At 36.4% G+C, this 23,344-nt stretch overlaps 1 protein-coding gene across 1 annotated transcript; it reads right to left on the bottom strand.

The window, feature by feature from the left end:
• Positions 1-11,156: 11,156 nt before the first annotated feature.
• On the bottom strand, positions 11,157-23,050 carry sff (BRSK family serine/threonine-protein kinase sugar-free frosting). The gene is made up of 13 exons (XM_018542506.1): positions 22,951-23,050; positions 17,189-17,369; positions 16,968-17,108; positions 16,734-16,884; positions 16,401-16,616; positions 16,109-16,308; positions 15,755-15,985; positions 14,984-15,282; positions 14,000-14,148; positions 13,575-13,727; positions 13,111-13,285; positions 12,315-12,526; positions 11,157-11,942 (listed from the first exon to the last, which is right to left on the bottom strand). Exons 1-13 carry the CDS (start codon positions 23,048-23,050, stop codon positions 11,718-11,720), a joined length of 2,433 nt encoding a protein of 810 aa, XP_018398008.1. The 3' UTR covers positions 11,157-11,717.
• Positions 23,051-23,344: the final 294 nt, after the last annotated feature.

The raw sequence follows: 23,344 nt of genomic DNA, 5'->3' as shown, positions 1-23,344 counted from the left end.
CCCCCCCCCCCCCCTCGCCCTCGCCCCACCGTCCCGTCTTTTCTCACTTTCACGCCCGCGCCCACTCGCCAGCGACGCCTGGCGACGCCAAGCGACGTCTAACGCCGCCCCTTTATTATTCGGCCCTTTATTATCTCTCGTAGATTTTACACGCTCTCCCTTGTATCGCGTCAAAGTTCTGCATGATCGAGTAACATATCGACGCAATGACACGTCCTTCCCTTCACGGCGCTGCATTGCGACGTTAATTGTGGAAAAGAAGATCGTCAGAGAGAGAGAGAAAGACTCATTGCCCATTCCTGTTTGCAATAATTGCAACTTGCGTGGGTATACATTATATGAATCAAGACTTGCGAGTTCTATCGAGTTCGTAACGCCGACATCTCCTCATGAATCATCAATCGCATCGAGAATAATTACGTTATCCTTTTACGAACGCTCGGTTATTTGTTACAATCGAGTCGTAGGCTGCAAATAAGCTTCAGGAGCGCTTTTACTACGTAATTCGTAATAAGAATTGGCCGCAAGTCGCGAGTCGCACACGGCACATTCTTCCGCGCGTCAACTGTTAAATTATTTTAAGAAAACGGCAAAATTTTTTGTGACAGGACGGTAGAACGCAAGCATACGGTATATAATACTCCGCCTACGCGTATACATATATATATATGTATTGTACGGTGTTTATTAATTCCAATTAAATATTATTTCACGTAATTAAATTCTAATTAAAGATACGATTGCCCGTTATCGTGTAATTTAACAAAAGGCAAGCCCTAGCTGTATTAATTACAGCAGAATAATTAGGGAATATACTCTCGCCGTTTCTTTTATAGACAGTTGCACTTTTAATTCGCAGATAATTAATCTTGTGATCTCTTGTCACAATTATACGGATCTAAAAAAAAAAAAAAAAAAAAAAAAAAACATTTCACGACATCCTTCGGTTATATCAAGGCGTAAAGCACTTATAAAATTTTGACCGCTCGCTTTTGCGGCTCCCTTTATACCAGAGGGCATAATTTAAGTTTAAACGTCTATTTTTAAACGGCCCCACACTCGGCATATAATACAGTCGTCCACCGAGAGCATCTTCCTCCGCGCCAGACAACTTTTCCAACTTGTTTCCATTTTTCTCTCGCACTCCGTCTTCTTATTCCGCACGGACCAATTATGAGCCGACACGTCGCAAACATCTGCGCGTAAATAAGAATAGCCTGGAACGCGGAATACTTTGATTTTCGTTCTATTTAAATAAGCAACCGTTCCAATTGTCTCTATTTACTTGAATTACTTTTACATAAGAATATCGCGATAATCTACACGTGAATTATATGTATATGCATTGATGCGATTTAATTGTTATCGAATGATGGCAACACGATTTAAAGAATATATACGGGGTAACGAGATTATTTAAAGAGACTTTAATAATAAGACAATATCTCGTGCGGATACAAATCGTAGATAGAGACCCTGATACTAAAATAGACCGTAATTATATCGTTATGTAATAACGCATTCAAAATTATTGCCGTCACCTAATTTATTATCTCTTAATTATCTAAATTCATATCAAATTTTAATTTTCAAATAAATAAGTCCTAGATTGAAGAATTATAGCGTGGACGCTCTTGTTAAATTTTGTTTCAAGGTGAAACTACGAAAATAAAAAATATGAAAAAAGCGCGAGCTTTGACCAAATTATTTATATGTTTCTCATTCTCTCAGGAGAAAATGATCAAGCGAAGAGCAATTGAGAGAAAAGTCGCGTGTCTTTTCCGTTTTCCACAAACAACTTCTCTGAGTTTCAGGCCATGGACGATTTTCGATCTGCGCTGAAAGTGAGAAATTTGCGTTATATTCTCTCTATTTATAAGAGAAGTGTTTAAATCCAGATATCTCTCTTAGTTATGATTATACATATATTCGGGAAGTATTCCAAAACGGTTATAAGTTTAACGCTCTGGCAAAGATCTGTAATTTATTTGTTGGAAATGTGTATTGAACAGAAATTGGTATACGCTTTTGCCACACAGACATCGTATAACTTCTTCATTGCACCAAACGCACGATCATACACTTCAGTTTAGCGTGTCATTCGCAAAAAGCAGAATTACACAGTGAAGTTATAGATTCAATCGACAGAGCAATCGAGGAACATCACTTGGCGCGACATTCGACGGCGCGATTAATCGTCAAGTTAATTAATCGTCAGGTGCATCTCGTAAGTGTATACGTACCATTTCATAATCTTGACGAAAACAAACACGCGCGAGGGACTGGAGTACGAGCGCGGTAAGCGCGTTAACGTGGATAACGAAACGGCGCGGCGCGAAGTGGAGCGGATCGAGCGATAGTACGTCTCGCGTCGATCACCGGACGCGGAAAAGAATTGAGATAAAAGCCGCACGCGGAACCGAATCGGGATTCTCGCACGTGTTTCGCGAGAGCGCGGTTTTAACGTCGAACAGGCGCGGCGCGGGGCGGCGTGGCGGCAAGGTAGATTCACCTCGACTTTCGACGACGACGACGGCGACGGCGACGACGACCGAACCGGACTCGAGTCATAACAGTGCTTCGCTCTTTGGCATCGAAGCCGAGCCGCGACGCGACCGCGACATCGTCCCCTTCGGCCCCTACCTCACCACTCTAACTATCTGCTTCTCCTTGTCTCGTCCCCGTCAACCCCCTCTCAAGAAGCGAACGAATCTCCACAAAAGAGCGAGAGATTTCTGCCACAAGTTTCTTTGTGACAATTCATGCGGCACGATACAGATATCGAATGTATAGCGAACTCGCTTTCTCGCTCACCTTTTTCGACGTCTCTCCGGGTCCGATCGAGCTTCTCGAGGTTTCAAGCTCTGTCGACTTTTTCTCTTTTTATTAACCTTTAATATTTCCCCTAACAATAATTCTATACTTATTGATTCTATACTTATGATTCAGCGAATCTTTCGTTAAGGTACTTCTCCACGTTATTTTTTGGAACAGATTTTAACTATTTCCAAAAAATATGTTTACAAGTTATAATATAATGTCTGTTGTAATGAATCTTTTTTAAAATTAGAATTAATTTTACACACTATATTTTCTATATCGTGCGTTTTTAATGTGATATTTATTTCATATAATTATAATACGAATCCTCTTCTAAAAAAAGAATCTTATTTTAAAAATCTCTTTGTTAAAATGATTTTTCCTCATTTAAGATAGAATGATAAATGAGCTTCCAAAAATAAGATTCCATATCTCTCTCTCTCTCTCTCTTTCTCATGAATCACGCTTGGTACTCTATCTGTACTCACCTTACAGCCCAAACTTCATAAGTATTACTGTCGGTAAAATCGCTGTTTGTTAAACGCTGGAGAAACAAGTACAGAATGATTATTGCATTTTTGCTGCTGCGTCATCCAAATCGCAATTAATAATATAGATTAAAAAAAAAAAACGAAGTTTTGTGATTTCATTAACAAAACGAGAGGATTTAATAATATCTGTTTATTATTAATGTTATATTATTATTACTTTTATACATATTTGATATTGGCCATCAACAAATATGTTACAATTTTTTATTTCCCCCACCCCTAGTGTTTTTATTCGTTTGTCCAAAAACTAACGTGATATATTTTCATAATAATAGCAATAATAATAATAAATGTAATAATATAATAATAATAATAATACATAATAATTCATAGTCATTGCGTGTGACATGTGACTACTAGTAATAATAATCATACCGCCCTAAATAGTACATCGTCGTTCTCTCCAATCGCTCCGTACTAAAACGACGTGCGTATCGGAACAACGCGCGACGGGTAAGTAAACGCGTATAAATCGATATTCAACAAATAAGACTAAGTAAAACAATAGAACATACACATGCATACTCGACGCGATGAATCGTGACGAAAAATTAATCGCTTGGCGCGCGTACAGATTCGCAAATTCTCGTGCTGCGTCACGCGCGCTATCCCCTCTCTTCTTTTTCTTTTTCAAACAAGAGAAATACGCAAATAAATATGTGCTAGCGTGCCGCGCTTTTAATTTTGTGTTATGTTTACGAAACTATCGTATATAGGCTTTCTACGATAAATCATTACCTAATAAGCCTTCTATCAATATAAGCCATAAGTCATAAATCAGAAATAAGAAACTAAAAACTGACGACTGTGATTGGTTCATTTCTAGCTTATGACTTATAATTTATGACCTATGGTTTATTGGGGCACGTTCAGATTCCCACTCGAGTGCTCCCCGGGTGTCATGTCATCCTTGTTTAACATTTGGTAAACAATAAGGATAGAAGGATAGATACCTGGGTGGCACTCGGGTGGGAATCTGAACATAGCCTTGTAGAAGGCCCGTTAGTCTAAAGTTATAATAAGAAATTCAATTGACACCAATCAAAATCGATTATTCTTCTCACATTCAATTGTGATTGGCTAATTCCTTACAGCTTGAAACTTAAATAACAGCTTATTGTAGAAAGTCCATCATGTATAAAAACAAAAATTTTATCTCCAATGATCGACGATTGTTGGGAAAATTTGATGTGTGTGTATGTAATTTATTTCTTTCGCCGATTCGTGACATTTTAACGTCACCATTCGTACGCATATGTTGCTACTGTTGTAATTCGCGTGTGAAGGGAATTATCTAATCGTCCATACATAATGAATTAGTATCGCTTAATTATTATATTAATATCGGCATATAATCGCAAGGGCAATTTTTATCATTCGTAAAAAAATAGTTGACTGCGAGTGCATCGAATTTCACCGTTTTTTTTCTTTCTCAGGCTAATTGCATGAATCTGGTACGACGTTCGAGTAAGATGTACTCGATGTAATATAAGTGAGTTCTCGAAATTTTCCCGAAACGTGGTTTACTATAACAGATTGCTAAAATGCGGCTCCAGGCTGTAAGTGTCGAGTTCTCAGAAATTACATACAAAGAGAAACGCGATACGTATCTCGCATTTAGAAGCGGATCGGTATACTTCTCTCTAAATTTTCGGGAGTGAAATTTTACTCTAAACAAAAAAAATAAATAAATAAATAAAAATATTACTACTAATGAAAAGGAGTAAAAATATTTGCACTCTGAGATAAGAGTGGCAAATTTTTTCATTCTTTCGTGGAGTGAGATTCACTTTCAAAGGAAAGAAATCTCACTCTCTTTTCTCTTTTGGAGCAAATCTCACTCCAAAAAAAAAGAGTCAAAATCTGCCATTCTTATTCAGGAGTGCAAATGTCTTCACTCTTCAATAATGGCAACATTTTACTCTTTTGAAGAGTGAGATTTCACTCCAAGAAATTTAAAGAGTCGGACCGCACAAGCCGAAGAGGAGTATATTGTAATTCTGATATAGTATAAAAATCAATCGATGCGTGCATGCGCTACATGTGTTTATGTATGTGTGTATAATATGTACGTGCCTGTGTATGTTTTAAAACTGTTACGTATGTACGTGTGTGTGTGTGTGTGTGTGTGTGTGTGTGTAGTGTGTGGGATACAGTAATATCGACCGGACATGGTGATCGTCCGATTCACACGGGCAAATCGAGCGGAACGCAGTTTACGCTACAATAAACTTTTGCTGAAAAGAATAACACTCACTCACAGCCGTTATTGTCAGTTTGTCTGGACGTCACTAAATATTTAGCACATACTACATACGCGCGACTACTTGTAGATCGAAGCTCGTAATGCAAGGGAGATTTGGAAAACTATTTACGTTCCGCGATGCATTTGCTGATATATGATGAAAAGAAAAATCAGTCCGATATCGAAAGAGAAATATATGCATTCCCCTTTGTATCGCCAACGTAATTATGAAGAAAGGAACTAGCCATTAGAATTTTTGAATTTTATACAGAATACTGCTATATATAGAAATATGGAAAACGATTACTGAAAAAAAAAAAAAACAATTATATACATACAATATATATCCAGGAATTGTTATTATTATTATTGCCCGTTAATTATTTTCGTGGTGAAACTATATAGTTTTTCTTCCTTAAATGAATCTATAGTGTTTTTCTAAAATGATTGTTGAAGAATTACATTTTCGATACGGCTCCTTTCTGCATAAATGTTTAATTATAAATTCGGATCGATACTCAAATCGTCCTTGTGCCAATGTCAATTTTATGTCAAGAGATTTCAATTTTTCAACCTCTATTCTACTCGATTGCGAAAATATTGTTGTCGCTCTAGTGATGCACGATCAATTTGATATTCGTTCGTTATTTTATAATTTTAGATTCGAGAAAGGCGTTGACGCAATTCTGCGAGAAAGCCACACTCCGTCTTCGTCGATCATCGATTGAACCCGGCACGATCTCTCGAGTCCCGCATACTACTCGCTAATCATGGTCTACGTGGTCTACGAGCGATGATAAGAGAGGACAAGAGGTATACATGCTGATTTACGAGATCCGGCGATGTATGATGCAGCGATCGGTGGTGCATCGTTTTGCAACCGAGAAGCGTAACGCGATGTGAGTAAAAAGAAGCGCTGTCTTGAGGGATGTTCCTATAATCGCGGCTTGCGTCGCAACGTGACTTTCTGAACAACTCGAATGTCCGAAAGAGAGGATGTCTCTTAGACATTCTTGTTATCCAGACTTTAACTTCGAATATCACGAATATTCGCGAGCTTTTATTTGTTTCCGCATTTACTAGACCTTGGCTAAAACTAATTGGACCTCGTCTCGTTTGTCACGGCTACGAAAACTGAAAGTGACAGTCAAAGAGATAGATATGCACACACATACGACAGGCGCGACGCTCGCGCCGAGAGATCGCGAAAGACGCACGATAAGTATTATTATATGAATGCGCGATATAGGGAGAAGCACACACATGATAATAATAAACCACGTGGAATTTTTCACTTGGACAAGAGCTATCTTACATAATAGATAAGACGCGTCCTCGAGGAATACGAGGACGACACGTCGAGGCACGTCGCGGCGACCCGCGTAATTCCGTCGTCATTTTCTTAATTCCCTCTGAGTCCTATATAATACATCGACATTACACTCTATATATGTTTTCAATACGTAAAGACCGATCAAAGAGAGTGAGAATCTTTCCATTATTTTCTGTTCCACGTATTATTTACAACATAATTAAATACAAAACATATTTATTTAATTTGAGGGAAAATAACGTTTAGAACTCAGAGGAGAGCGTACCATTGTCGCGTTTCGATCGCGACGGAACTCGCGAAACTCATTGTTAGCGGGATAGCCGCGGGATTCACGCCCCGAATGAGAAAAATATATAGTGCACATTTAATTAACAGAAACGCCAACAAGGAAACGTGCGTGGATAATAAATCAATCGATCGCATGCGCAAATTGCATTGTCTTATAAATTGTATAAAAATTGTCTATATTCAACCTAGCTTATAATGCCTTACGAGTACGATACGTCGGGAATTTGTATAATGCCTGCAGACCTGCGCGCCTCTCTTGCGGCGAGACAACTTTTCCTACGATCTGCGCGCGAGCTCCAAGCTATCGGGAAAGCGTACGTTTTCGCTCGTCATCATCACCGATTCGGCTCCCTTAATGATTAATATTTTCAATACTTGGTCGTCATCAGCAAAAAAAAAAAAAAATCAGCGCGAACACGACGTGAGGAGACGGATCCGAAACTTGTATAGCGGTCACTTGCGCTATTATAGATTAGTGCGTACTAAAAGCTACTATATTAGTAATTTAAACGTAAAAGCATATTTTAAATGCTCAATAATGATACTGTTACATTATTCAACCCTTAAACGCCGCACTACTGAACATCCAATTCGATTGCTTATTATTTTCATAAAAATAAACGTACTCTAAACAATTTTTTTGTTTCAATTAATAATAATCAAACATTAGAGAATGTAACGGTATCTCTGTATATACCTTTATTAATGAAAATGTTATAAGCAGTGAAAAAAGAAATTAAAGGTATGCTTTATCGAAAAGACGTTTAAGAGTTAAAAAATAAAAAAAATATATATAATATATATACAAAAATGCTACTGTATTTAATTATTTAATGTAAAGCAGCCTTTAACGTACACTAATCCCAATGCAGTGCGAGTGACTGTGAATTCACTATATAAGTTATCTCGCGAAGAAGGTATCCTTTGAACGACTTCGTCGTTCGACTGAATAAATTGCAAGTCTCAAAATCGCATTTGGCTGTACAGTGACACGCAATCGATATTCGTGCTCGTGCTACGTCACCGCTTTAAGCAAATTCTTCGGGCGGATAACAATCATCTCGCGTACACGAGGACCGATCACGTGATCGCTCGCACGCTAGATCACGGCGTCTCGCAGCGCTCAAAAGCGAATCGAAAAATAAGTCGGAGACATGTGAGAGATAGCGAGTAATCTTCTGTTCTTTTTTTCGTACAAGAGATTTAACGATGTCACGTCAGCGGCACAGCTATCGGCGAGATATTTTGTCGATGATCGACACACAATGCACTTCTATCATCTAGTATGTATTCGCAAAGTATCGCTCTGGTGCTCTGGCTCGATCTACGAAAATATCACGCGGATTCCCCTCTCAGTTCGCCTTTTACGAAACAGAAAACAGAGATTTCTTCTCGAGATTTGTCTGAAATTTATATCCTCACACGCGAAACTGTACTGTGTAATTTGCTTGAATTGCTAATATAGATTTGCATATCGAAGTTATCTCCTTCGCTTACATTCACACAGACTCGCACAATATAAAATCCTAATTTAATATGGCCGGTAATTTGTTTTACATCTTTCTCTTTTTCACTGTAACCACGTCCGTTCATCCACTATTTCATCTCTCTCTCTCTCTCTCTCTATCTCTCTCTCACTCTCTTTCTCTCTCTCTTTTTCTCCTCCCATTTTGTTATTATAATATACTTATGCACTGTATGAATAGTTTTATATTTAACCGCAATTAGTAAATAGATAATTGCAAGCTTATGATTATTTTAATTATATGGTACGTGTGTATGTGTGTCTTTGTATTGATAGTACTAAATTCACATTCATCTTCTAATATGTAACAAGAACTTTCATTCTTTTCTTTGTCCTCATACATGCAAACGCACACTCACATGCTCTCTCTTTTTCTTTCTCTATTATTTTCGTCCTCGTAATCGCAATTTCGTGCAAAGTCCGATTTCTCAGCGTAAAATTATTAAACGGAGAAAATTAATTTACATCATTAAGCGATTTCAGAGAATACCATCCTTTTTTCTGCGAGTAATGCGCACGAAAAGTATAATAAAGGCTTTTTCATGGCGGATTAATATTTGAGTAATAACATCCGTCTCCGTTGATCTCGATATAATTATCCTACGATCATCAAACGATAATCTTGTGCATAATTTATTCGAACCTTTAACTTCTGATATTAATTTCTCACGACAATAAAAAAAAAATAAATTTGTATGTTTTGGAAAGTAATGGAGAAAAAGGAAAATATTTACGTTTTATCTATACATATTTGGTGTTTGCCTATATGTAAATAATATTTTAATTATCTTTCTTATTAGTTTTTCTCAAGAAATTGATGAATGTCAATACATCATTAATAATTAATAGAAGAGACTATACAAATTAAAAATAGTTAAGGATTAACGATTTTTCATAAAATTTCACCCACGCATTTTTCATCGGAATAATGTTTTCAATGCGTGTCCATCCAGCTAAATCTCTTTTATAATATTGCATTACGTATTTCTGCTTAATAATGCGGAATGACAATGCGTCTGCCGTTAGCTGAGCCTTTAGCCGAAAAACACACCGCGTCTCGCGGAATTTTGCTATTCCAAAATGCAACGGAAAAACTAGATTGTTAGTTGTTCTTTTCCGTACCGTTAATCGATTATAAAGATATAGCCCTCGGATATTTATACATAGGAACGAGTCGCCACATGCGCGATATAATACGTAGGTAATATCTGAAGCGAGAGCGCCTATCGGGGGATTCAATGCGCACTAAAAAAAAGTCACAATTTTGATTTGTGCGAACGTTTATGCACTTTCGCTCTCACCTATAAACCTAATCCTAGTCGTGTAAACTTTGAAGATTATTGGACTATCAAGGATAATTTTTTGCATTACACTTTCAAAAAATCGCTCGATTCCAAGATATTGATCTCTGAGAATATCCGGGCGCTCAACGCTCGTTATTTCCTCCGTAACTTTATTTAGTCTTCCCTCTTTTTTTCCTAAATATATATCACGATGTAGCCTTAATAACAAATCTTCGCTTAAAAACGATGCTAAACGCGCATTTATACACCTTATATCGTTTTCTACTAAGAAGCCAATAGGGACAATCTCAAGATATGTCTGTGTTGAGAATAACTTTATAATAAAACTACTTATTCTTTATATCGCTTAGGGAATTGCAGCTTTTACTGCTTATATATATATATTTTTTTTTTTTTTTCTATATGAGTTATACATTCAGCAACGCGTTAGCCCTCAATCGCTTCGCGGCGAGTTTTGCATGCTATTCACTGTCCTCTATGCTTTCCTTCTTGTGAGAAGCAAACGAATATCTACGTTTTGTACGATCGTGAGACTTGCGTGTATATTTATTATTTTTTAAAATCGGAAACCTTTCTCTGTCTGTCTCTCTTTCTCTATAGGTACTTCTATTTTTCTTCTCCGTCGTGTGTAAAAAAATAAAATTCTCGGGACATTTTTCGCGCCAGATCGTGTCAATGTAGTTGAAATGTATGTGATTGGTTTCGATAAATTATTGCTCTCTACGAAAAAATTGATATAATAAAGCTGCAAATAAAAATATTATGCGACAAGCGAACAAAACAGTAAACAAAAATTATAAATTACTCAGAAAACGAATAATTAATGATGTATCGGGATAATAATGCAATACGCTTAAGCGACAGTGTTTGTGTTTTTTCTATAATTAACAAATATAAAATGTGTTCAAACGTAAAAGTGCGATTTGTTAATCAAATAAAGCGCGATGCAATTTTGTAGTAATATTCATTGTACGTGAGGGGCGAAATAATACAGTAACATTATATTATTGTACTAAAGTTTCGCACGAAACATACTTTTTTTTAATATACTTTACATTTCTCTTCTTGTATATAATCATGAAACTTCCTCTTCGTGTAATTTTTTATGTATAGGCTTATTTGTTGAAATACGTTTGCCATTCGGCGGTTTTATCTGGAGGCGATTTGGAAATGTCTCTCGAGATTCATTTATCTTATAAACACAGACTACGATGTTTGTATTTCATGTTTCATTTAATGTTTCTAGCGTTTAATTTTGAGTTGTTTGAAGAAAATGTTTACGCACGTATCGTTCAAAACAAAAATGAACATCTTTTAACTTTGAGAATGAAAACTTTTTAGTATTCGGAGCTCGCACTAAAGGTTTTCAGTGTTTCGAATTACACAATGCAAATAAATGTATTATCATCACTGTTACCTTTCTAATTTCTCGCTATTACTGCTGACGATGCTATTACTGCTCACGATGTTAGACCTCAATTTTGTTTATTGCAACATTGTATTACGCATATAGATGTGTCTCACGCATTTTCTGCAGTTCTTTTGAAGCGTTAAAAGCATTCGTCAGAGGAAAACCTCACCAGAATCTCTGAGCGCTGTCCCATAGGCTCTTTAGACTTGAACGGAACTCGAAGCGAAGATTCTGGTAGTATCACGCTATGTTGTTGCCGCTCATCGTGGTCACGCATTTCTTCTCAGGCGTGTTTTGACTCTCCGAGTTACTTCGAACTGCTTTTGGCGGGCTGCCTGGCGTTGGTGTTGTATCGCCCGACAGGGCATTGTTGTTATTCGTCGACGTCGAACTTCTTCTACCGTTTTCGCGGGTCGGCGACTTCACGTCAAACACAGACGTGTCCGATTCGATGTCCGAATCGATCTGAAACCGATACGATGCTCTGTTAATTGGTGACACAAAGTCGTCTCTTCCAATATTCGCTGTTTTATGCCAATTTCTACAATAGCTTTACGTAAAATTGGAAAAAAACCTGAATTTTCTATTAATTACATTTCAAGAAAGCGTTTATGAAAATTGAAATTATTTATGTAGAATAAATATGACAACTTAGACAACGTCAATCTAGACTATGAATGAAAATGAAATAACGTGGTTTTTTGAAACTATCTCGATGAAAAGATTTTTGTTTGAGATTTCGATGAAAAAAGCATCTCAAAAGTGGTAATTATTATGACGATGGAAATGAAAATAAAGATGATAGGGATGATGCGCTACCTTATTGAAACAGACTACCTGTCTGGTAGCTGGGTGAGGATTGAGAAACAGTCGTTCACTGGTATCGCTGCCACAGCTGGAACTCTCGCTCATCTCTGTGGTGAACTTTCTGGAGGCCCTCGGACTAGGCGGCGCGGCTCTGCTTTGTCCTCCCAAGTTCATACTCACATTTCTTGAACACACCTGAGACTGGATATGCTCGCATACTCGCCTAAATCTTCGAATGTTTCCTACGAATATCAAATTGACTTTACTTTAACATCAAACTTTTTAAGAAAGATTTGGAAATTATGTACAGGCCGGATTATCATTAAGTTAAGAATTAATACGATTTCCTTGAAAATTAGCATTTAAATTGTGTTTCGAGCGAAGATTGCTTTTGCTTATTAAAATATTGGATTTTATATAGCGTGCTTCTGACAAACTGTATTTATGAGCCCGAGTGACTACGGCATGTTCTCGTCGGTTGTAAGAGGCTTCCTCAGAAAAAAGTCCAGACTCTATCGCGTCGACAAACCGAATGTAGAATATACATATGCGGACAGAACATAAAATTATATGTATATATTAGCTGTACATGTTAGCCAAGGTAACATCGATCTAGTTGCGCTTGGATGACTGCCAAACGCAAAAGAGCGAGGCGTATTCACTATACCGTATTTTCGCGAGGGCTTCGTACTTGTCGAAGAACGCTTCAGTTAAAACTTTTTGTTTCTTCGATTTTTGTGTCATGTTTGATTTAAGAAAATAGTATAAAAATTCTCATTTTTCAGACCGAAGGAAAAATCGTCGAGGAACGAGACTGTGCGCTTACCGCTCAATAAAGTAAAGGTGATGGCGAAGAGGGGCTCATTCGGCTGCTTCGAAATTGCGCTAATGTCAACTTGAAATCGCACTTGTCTCTGGAACATAGCTGGTGCGGTGCTACCTCTTTTGTACTCCACTCTGAACGACATTGGCGAGCTCACGCTATGAGATAATTCTGCTATCTGTAAGCGTTCAGTTTGTCTTATTAAATACGTCAGAGAGATCAATCATAAATTGATATAATATTATAAAGTTCTAATAAAATTCTGACAGAAAGGATTCCGAAAGTCATATATTGTATAATCATAAATTATTAAATTTCTTTTTGAATGTTTTAACAAACTTTGTCGAGTACTTTGCTCGGTGATTGTATTTCTTGTAAACGTAAGTATATTATTTCTTTTAAATTGATAATAGTCGCTTGTACTTGCAACTTATACCAAAATGGATAATAAATTTTGATACACTTACCGATAAAAAGGCGTGAATTAGATCGGCTTTTACACTGGCTAGCGGTTTTCCTTTGACCAAAATGGTGAAGGTTTCATCTTTCTCCGTAGTCATCAAACTACCGAACCATGATTTTTTTGTAAGTTCCGGCGAAGAATCCGGCGTGAGATGTACCTATATGCAATGTTAAAATTATCATAAATAATATAGCTACTGCACTATACTGTGTTCAACTTTTAACTAATCTTTTTTTTCAGAAGAATTTCATTAAATATTCATCGTCATTCTTTAATTTTATTACAAAGATAAAACTAGATTACTGAGAAATCGAAGAAGTGCAATTTTTGATAATAGCTATACATTACAATCGATTTGATATTACATAATATTAAATAATTATATATAATGAAAAAGAATAAATTATATCTTTATCTATTACAGCATACCTCCTCGGTACTAGTGAGCAATTTACGACGATGAAACCTGGGACTACCCAGGAAAGAGTTCTTGATCGTGGTTAATCGCGATCTCCAGTGATGAGCTCCAGATCCCGCTCCCGTGTGAGGCGACCCCGGCGGTGTAACGCCGACCGCAACTACTGAGAAACGAGCTATGTATATCTTAAATATATATATATATATTATACTTGACTTGTCCGTTAAAAATTAAAAGATTAATTTATTCATTCTCTTTTCGTAATTAATTAGTTATCTTCCAAAATTTTTGTTCAAAGTAAATATGATAAATAATTACGTGACGATTAATCAAAATAACGAAAAAATCTATCATGTGAGGCAAATTTATTACGCAATTTTTGTAATCACAGTGCGAGTTCTATATATCAGAATAACGTTAAAACGGTAAAATGTAAGATTTTAATCTAAGTGATCACATCGAGTACTACTGTGTTTAAACATTAATACACAATTTCGCGGTTATGTGATAAATACGAGAGCACTTAACGTAATACGATCTGTCCTACTTATGGAATAGTGGTTCTAAGAGCAGCGGTTAGCTTAAGTGATAATCGGTGTTATATACAATACAACCTTCAGTACACGTAATATAACATAACTGCGTGTGTACACGCACGTATACTCAATATATATATATATAAAGTGATCAAAATTTGAAAATAATTGAAGAGCGTATTTTGAACAAAAGATTTTTCTGTATTTGAAACAGACGTAAAAAATTTGGCGACGTTTTAGAACCTGGATCAAAAATTATTTTAATAAAAAGTAGATATGTTTTTAAAAAATAATTAAAATAAAATGAAAAATTAAAACAATAAAATTATGTTTTAAATATAAATACTGATATATAAAACATTTATTTTTATATACGGAAAGTATAATTTTCAATTTTAATCACTTTTTATAGAGACTACACATTTGATATATCCTTAAGAACAATATGCTGGAACTTACCTGGTTGCACTTCATTGAGTTCAATACCGACGTTGGCAAGAGCCGGCGTCGGTGATGGGACACTTTGACTCGTGGGACTACCACCGTTTCCGGCGATAGCATTGGTGGCACCAAGGGACAGTCTGTGTGCACCGCAGGCTATTGTCTGGCCCATGTGCGATGTCGGCACTGCTCTGTGAGGACTTAGCAGACCTGCAGGTGCATGCAACGGCGAGTTGCCTGGGGTCGACGTATGCGAATGAGACGCATGAGTGTGGCATCCACCCGTACTCGGCGATCGACGCGCGTGATGTCTTGTGCTGCAAATAATTAGCAACCTAATTAACGAATCGCGAATTGTCCATGAAAAAGACTAGACTCATCAATTAAAATCTGTCTTCGTTTTGGCATTTAATCGGGTGCAATAAACAAATTGAAATGTAATTCGGTAATCACACCTGACGCGAGTTCAAGCTTGTAAATGCAGGACGAATCGACGAAAAAAGGGAGAAAAAAATAACACAATAACGTAAGGGAGAGACGTGATAGGGTGCACGCGACATGTGCGGATAACTGACCCTGTCACGCGATCGCTGGCCGGTTTGAAGCGAACCGCACAACTGCCTATCTTTACTATACTGAACGTTTTCACTGAGTACAGTTGACACGTTAGTTTTATCGGTGAAACACGAAGTTATTTTTGACTTTGTTCTTCACGCAATAATATAAAAACGACTTGTCGCGTAACGTTTTTAACTATCTCTCTCTCTATTAAAATTCACGCTTATTTACCTAGACTGTCTTCTGGGCGTCAAAGGCGAACCATGACTGATTTGTCCGAGATTGAGCGCCGTACTTCCATTCACTCTACATGTGTCCACCCGTTTTCTCGGTGGATCAGCCTCTAATTGTCCCGCGGATCCTCTCATGCTATTTCTCATTACCTCGAGTTCGTCCTCACACGCCGGTCTTCTTCGCTTCCTCTCTAGCAGTAGGAAGTATATCACCTTCTCCGTATTGTGGCTAAGAGAATATTCATGCGTCAGATTTCGCAGTTTCTTTTCTCAATACTTTTCCAATACTTAAACGTACACAGAACGTACTAAATTCAAAGTCTTTCTACAAAAGAGAAGTATCGTATCTTACTTTGGACTGAGCAGTTCTTGAATGAGTTTGTCGCGCTCCTTGAAGCAACCAAGACTTGCGATCGCTTGTAGCACGTCGGGATCGATTGCATCCACGGACGGAATAACGTGCGTCTGCACCACGTCCATCATCGATAGTTCCAATTCTAACTCGCCCTTACCTGCCGCCGTTACCCAAATATGCCTATTTATTTCTGTTAACTAAAAAAAATTTGCATTTATTTAGAAAATGTCATGTCGAGAGAGAAAGAGAGAATATTGCAATTTAAAAAGGAACAGAAAAGAGCTCTCACCGTCAATCTTTTCTCCGGATCAACTTCAATCATGCCTCTGAGCAAATTCTGACACTCGGGCGGTACAAAATGTGGTATGTAAAACAATCCGCGCTTAACTTTCTCCAACAATTTTCTCAGATTGTCGTCGTCGAAGGGTAAGGCGCCTACCAGAAGCGCGTAAAGTATTACCCCACAAGACCATACATCTGCTTTCCTACCGTCGTACTTCTCACCCTGTTAAAAGAAGGAAGCAAACGTCATTTTATAACGTTGAACTCAAGTAGCTATTACACGCTTAATATTTCTGTGTAATTTGATAGTCACAAATTGATTGTAATTAAAGGCTCTTACTCTAATGACTTCGGGGCAGGCGTAATGAGGTGATCCGCAACTGGTCTCTAGCATAGAGCCCGCGGGTTGTAAAGATGCCATTCCGAAATCTGCTATCTTAATGTTATTCTTCTCGTCCAGCAACAAGTTCTCAGGCTTCAAATCTCTATGACTAAAAGATAACAATATCCAACCAAGTAAGCCCGAGATATTTTCATATAGACAATTATATAAGCGACAATACACACGACTCACCATATACTATGACTGTGGCAAAAATCTAATGCAGAAATTATTTGTCGAAAAAATCTCCTCGCTTCTTTTGGGGTCAGTCTGCTCTTTTTAACCAAATAATCGAACAGCTCCCCGCCTGAGACGTGTTCCAGAACAAGATATCTTGAAAAAATTTACAAAATGTGATATTTTTGTTTTTATTACCTACAAAATTTCACATTTTCATTCATCAATATACTTACAGATATTTCTTGTTTTCATACACATCCGAGAGCCCGAGCACGTGCGGATGATCGATTAATTTCATAATGGCAATCTCACGCTCCACTTTCATCAATACAGACTCCGAAAGCTTTTCGCGGTTGATAATCTTGATTGCCACCTTCTTGCCCAACACACAATGTACGCCGAGCTTAACTAAACCTAAAATTAAAAGATAACAAGATACTTATGCAAGTTTGTACATTTAAAAAGTCGATAAAAAATTTCCCTATATTAATAATCATTAAACTACTTGATTTTTATGATATGGCATTATGATAGATAATTGTAATTTTTATATTTTTTTGCCTTAATCTCAAAAGTTTAATTATCAATCTGCCATTCTGCTATTATAGAGAACATAAAGAAATTGTTAAACAACAAGGTCAGCGAAGATGTCGATACGAAATGTTTTGAATTACTTGACGATTGAGTTATTCCTCAAGAATGCGATGATATGTAAACACACTATTATTTCGAACAGACACAAACAGAATGATTTTACTTGAGTGGTTTGGCATTCTTTCCGCTTGGTAAATTCCGATAAGTTTGACAGTGTAGGCGAATTTCTATTAAAAATCACTCTTCGAGCATTTTAAGCAGACATACATAATTTTATCAATTTGCTGTATCATATATTCCAGAATATATTAACAATTCAAATAAATCAAATAAAAATGCATCGATTTCTGATTGTTCGATCTTATTTGTTATTATTCCTTTCACGAAAAATTACTATTCCTGTATAGTTACCTTTACAGAGTAATTACACACTATTGTATCGGTTAGCTAAATTCGCAGTAATGTATGAATATGTGATAACGTTGCTTTAATTAAGCGCATGTTAATTCGCGTATAAATGGATCTGTTATAATCACAAGAAACCTTTTGCCGATTAAATTCATGCAAATTCTATAATTAAGAATACAGAGTTGGGAAGTAACGTGTAGTGTTATTTATAACGACATTACTTTTTTCTAACTGTAAAGGTAACAGTAACATAATTTAATTGCTACTTTTACCGTTAATTTAATTCTTAGTAGATGAGTTTAGGGCTCATCATCTGGGTGCATCCAGGTATTGTTTTATCCTTAGTTATCATTTGTGAATAACAAGGCTAAAACAACATCTGAGTGCATCCGGACTATGATTAGAAGCACAGTTCTGCAAAGAAAACTGATCAATGAGCTCTAAAAGTAATTCTTTAATATTTATACAATTTGACATTGTATTGTGTAGAATAATAATTACGTTCAATAATTGCAATTATAAAATGTTTTTTCTCATTTTTTATTTACTTCTTATAAATATTTCGTATTTTATACGCCCGAAAAACACATGTTCACATCGTCACTATGACAAGTTTCCTAACTTGAATAATCAACTTTAACAATTATTTAATATCTTGGTTTGCGGGACAAAGCGACGCTTGTTTCTACTAGATTTGATCGTTTTATGCAAAAGACGTCAAATGAGCTTAACTTTATCAATACTTAACTGACGTAAGGGCACTAAACTCAACAATTTTCTTGAAAGGTAACGGAAAAGCAACGGTCGTTACTTTTTCAATTAACGATAACGAGCTACTCTTGAAAATGAGTAACGAATAACGGTAATAACGAATTACTTTTTACGAAAAAAGTAACTCTAACGATAACGAGTTATTTTTTTTAAGGTAATGTTCCCAACTCTGAAAGAATACTACATAGCTATTAGGTACATCAACACTAACATATGAATTACTGATCTCATTAAGGACAATTTAAAGATACATATTATAATTGAAAAAATTGAAACACAATAGATTTATGATTTTTTTTATAATAACAAGCGATAAAAAATATGATTTAAAAAAAAATGAGCCAATGCAAAAACGGGACATATGAGGTGGTTGGTACAAAATTGATTTAAATCGCTATTAAAAGTCCACAAGTCGAGCCGTACAATGTCTTTATCCACTTAAATGGCAGCGCTATGACGATGGCTGTACATGGCTTAAGCAGATAATTGAAGAGAAGAAGAAGAAAGAAAAATACAGAAAGAAACTGTTGCGAGATAACGATGGAGAGCAATTAAGAATCCTCGTAACGAAGTCGCATTTATCTAAAGGATTAAGAGGTTTAGTCCTAAATAAAGAATCGTGTCGCATTACGCGGTAATTACATAAAAACTGCGAGCATTTGTGCAGATCCTTAATTCTCAGGCGCAAAGTGATCGATATGTTTTGATTACTCGAGTGAAAAATAATATTTCACGTGCGCGTCAGCTTCTCTGTATCTGTATCGCATGCACTTATTTACATATCATCTAAAAATATATTACGTCTCTGTGTTGCTGTGCTAGTATGTTATAAATAGTCCAAGACACTTTTTATGATCGATGGTCATCTTTCAGCCATTCTCAATTAAAACACGCGAGATTAAGTCTCCCTTCTATGATTGACGAAATGACAATTCTTATGGAATTAAACGAACGCGACGTTCCCCATCAAATTCGGTGGCAATTGCATTAGCGGCTATTGAGACCATCGAGAGTTAAAGTGCACTTCCCTCTAACGATTTACGTCATTCATGATTTAACGGTGTCGATAGCATATGCATTTGTAGAGAGAAATATTCGGATCCGTCATATGCAGTCTAGAAATTTATTTAACAAAATAAAATTTTATACATAAATCTATAAGCAAGTTACGTCTTATTATTAATGTATCTGAGAACTGATAGAGGTTTGACAATGAATCCTTTCAGTATATAAATTTATACAGATATCAACAAATTTACTCTTTCGCTTTAAATGACCAGAAACAAAAGATAAGTCTTATATAAAAAATATTTCGTATAAATTACTCCAATGAGCAGAATGATTAAAACCGATGTATAAGACAAAACTTTAAGATATTTCAGAATAAAAATATCTTAAAAATGTTTCTTAAAGAGATGTTTAAAAATATTTTAAAGTTGTCTTAACTTTAAAATTTTTTTAAGAATTCTATAAGAAATAACTTTAAGATATTTTGTTCTATTTTAGACATTCTGTGTTCATTGGGTTAAATTAGTTAAAACATTACCTGAATATATTAATTTTCGACTTCGTATTTTCATAATCAATTTACACACTAAACTTTTGCTTGGGGACTTTTCGAACGTAATTTAGCATCTCCGTTCCCGCGAGAACTATCATAATGTTATTATTTTTCTTCCTAATGTCTCCATCGATTTCGTCGATTATAATTCAAACCATGCACACTCATGTCGCGAGCACGAGCGGCAATTTCATTACCGCTCGCGCGTGGGTCACGGAATTCAAAGCGTGGAGAGGAATTCATTCGTATGATTAACGCGCCGTATTGTCACGTGCCAGAGCATGCACCCCTTTCGAGATGCATACGGGATCGATATAGTCCACCGGAGGAAATGACCACCACGAGACTCATCCGCTGAAAGCCGAGCTGTGAATTCATTAACGAGCTTTTGCGAAATTACGTGTTGATCGAAAAAACAAATTATGTTTCTATTCTATTTAAACCCATCTGCATCAAAAGTTCCATTTCTAGACATTACATCTAAATAAAAAATTAGTAGAAAGTAAAAAGTGTGCACTGAAAAAGGGAAGAATGTTTCATTTCAACATTGCTAATTTACTCCTGTATTTACACGCAGGGTGTACGCGAAGGCGAATACTTTTTTCTTTAGTACGTTCATTGTCGTCGACGTTATTACTTTCCGGGCCTCTTGTTGGTGGCACTTAATTAAAAACGCTTATTAACTACTTCACAAAGATTTACAATTGTCATAGTTTTTTTTCGTACAGCGTGATACAAAGCGGAGGGCTCTTAAACTTTGAATTGTATTCACGTTTGTTATTAGAGTATCAAATTATAAAACAATTAAAAAATGGACAGATATATATTTAAAAAAAAATTTTCTTTGCCATTTTCTTCTACTTCTTTTATGTTCTTTCAATGGTTCACACTCTCTTTCAGTGGCACTTAAGAGCACTTTAAAGTCGTCTGTTTTACCGATTATTTTTCAAATAAGTATTTTTCTAACTGTGTGCCTTTGTATATACAGGTTTAAAAATTCTTCTCCACAAGGTATAAGTAATAATGTAGTCCAAACTGGTCGACTTTATGACAAGCATGAAAAGAAGTTGAAAAATTACAGTTTTGTTATCGGTTTCTGAAAGATCGACTAGCAAACAATATTTGCTTTATATATACAAAATTTTATACTTTGAACGTATATAAAACAATTTTGATTTGGACTAGGGATTGCATGAACAAACAATATTGTGTTTTTAGAATTAGACTTACAATTAGATATTTAATATAAAAGATTAGTTATAAATAGTTATAAAATGTATGTGTGCGATATTAATATAGTAATGTGTAGTAATATATGTCAATGACACGTGAATCATATGTAAATCCTACTGAATCAGACGGCTTTAGGATCCCTTTAAAGAGAATATGATCTGAATCTGCTAATTTATAATTATGTAGCAGTAAAGAAATACAATTTTTTTATACTATATTTTAGATATGTGATATTATTGTAAATACCATTATGATTACTCCATTTAAAAAACCTTTCTAATTCTCTGTCTGTCATAACCGTTACATGACATAATTAGTACGCTGTCAGTATCGATCGTATAATAGCATCGAATGCCTTTGAGGTGAGAGCAAATTAGTGTGGCGTTAAACTCCCCTCTCTGCAAACCCCTCCTGCAAATCTTGGACGCGCGAGTTCATAAAACATTTAATCTTTTATTTATTTCTTTTATCATTTATTCCGCAAAAATAAGCTTTATTTCTTTCAATATATACTCTTCATCGAAAGAAATAAGAACTAAATTGACATAATCAAATGAACTATGTACTTTTTTTCTTAGTGTACCATTTATAAACTGCAACAGTTATACTCAAAATATTGTTTGGTTTAAGTCTTCTCGATGTATACATGTAAGTTACGTAAAATGTGTACATCCTATTCTCCGAACGAGAATTTGCACGTGTCGTAGTTACGCCAAGGACTAATTCGAATTGTATTTGAATACGAAATGAGAATAGAACGACATACGTGGAGACGAAGGCAGAAAGTTGTGATCGAATATTCGAATTGAACTGATAACCTATAACGAAAATGCATTCGACAACAGTGCCATAAAGCTAATAATCTTGTCGCGAAATGGCTTCAATTTGATCCTATTACCGCTATAACTCGTTATTACCGCGAGATAACTGGCATTAGTTATCGTGTGCAGGTTACAAATTTTTCTTTTTATATACTCGTTGTTACGAGAACAGAATTCTTAATTCTTGTAGATACTGCAAAAGACATAAAAATCCTCGTTTCGGAAATTTGCGCGGCCAATGAGATAATCATCTGTGAGAATTACACTTGTTCACAATGCGGCAGATCTTGAAATCCTGCGAAAGTTTTGCGGCAAATTTGTATCGATCGACGTGTCTAAATCTTAACCGGTTAGTTTTCTCCAAGTAAAAAAGTGTGAAACAAAGTTTAAAGCTCTGTCACGCGAGAAGCGCGCGTGCGAGATCTCGTATAGCCTCTCAAACACGAGGAACTTTGAACATTCTGCAGAGTCCATTTGATTAGACATTCCTGTGGTTATCGTCGATCGCAATAACGATTGCAACGGAGATTTCTAACAGAGGGGGGGGGGGAAGGAGGAAAGAGAAAGAGAAGGAAAGAGAAAGAGGGGGAGAGCGTGCACCACCCACCAGTCTGGCCTTTCCCCAAGGTCTTTTCCAACCGATACGGGCCGACGTACTGATGGGTCTCCTGGGTGTTGGACCCAACGGGGCTCTCCTTGCCCTGCATCGCCGCCGAACCACTTCCTTCCTCTTGGTCCGCCAGGTTGAAGGGTTGTTTTATTAAAGAAAACCGGCCAAACCAGGGTTGAACTACGATCTTTCCTCACTTTCCGTCCTCTTCGCTCGTCGTTATCACTTTCTTGTGAGTTTTCGTACCGGTCTGCTGCTGTGTCCTATCGCAATTTCACGCGACATCGTGCTCCTTGTCGTGATTTGCGATGGTATACGGGAAACGTCTCGAAGATAATTTAATGAATAAATTGTCTTCGAGCTCTAGCGTATATTTTTTGAGTTTCATTCG

The sequence above is a fragment of the Cyphomyrmex costatus genome, unplaced genomic scaffold, assembly GCF_001594065.2.
Source record: "Cyphomyrmex costatus isolate MS0001 unplaced genomic scaffold, Ccosl1.0 scaffold332, whole genome shotgun sequence".
NCBI lineage: Eukaryota > Metazoa > Arthropoda > Insecta > Hymenoptera > Formicidae > Cyphomyrmex > Cyphomyrmex costatus.
Note: the sequence above shows the minus strand (reverse complement) of the source record. Positions and strands in the feature narration are given on the sequence as shown.

Excerpts from the sequence above, each read along its gene's own strand:
- sff (XM_018542506.1), bottom strand. The coding sequence starts at position 23,050 with ATGCAGGGCAAGGAGAGCCCCGTTGGGTCCAACACCCAGGAGACCCAT. Across the intron at positions 15,986-16,108 it reads CAAGAACTGCTCAGTCCAAA|CCACAATACGGAGAAGGTGA; the intron begins GTAAGATACGAT and ends ATATTCTCTTAG. Across the intron at positions 13,286-13,574 it reads TAATTCACGCCTTTTTATCG|ATAGCAGAATTATCTCATAG; the intron begins GTAAGTGTATCA and ends GAACGCTTACAG.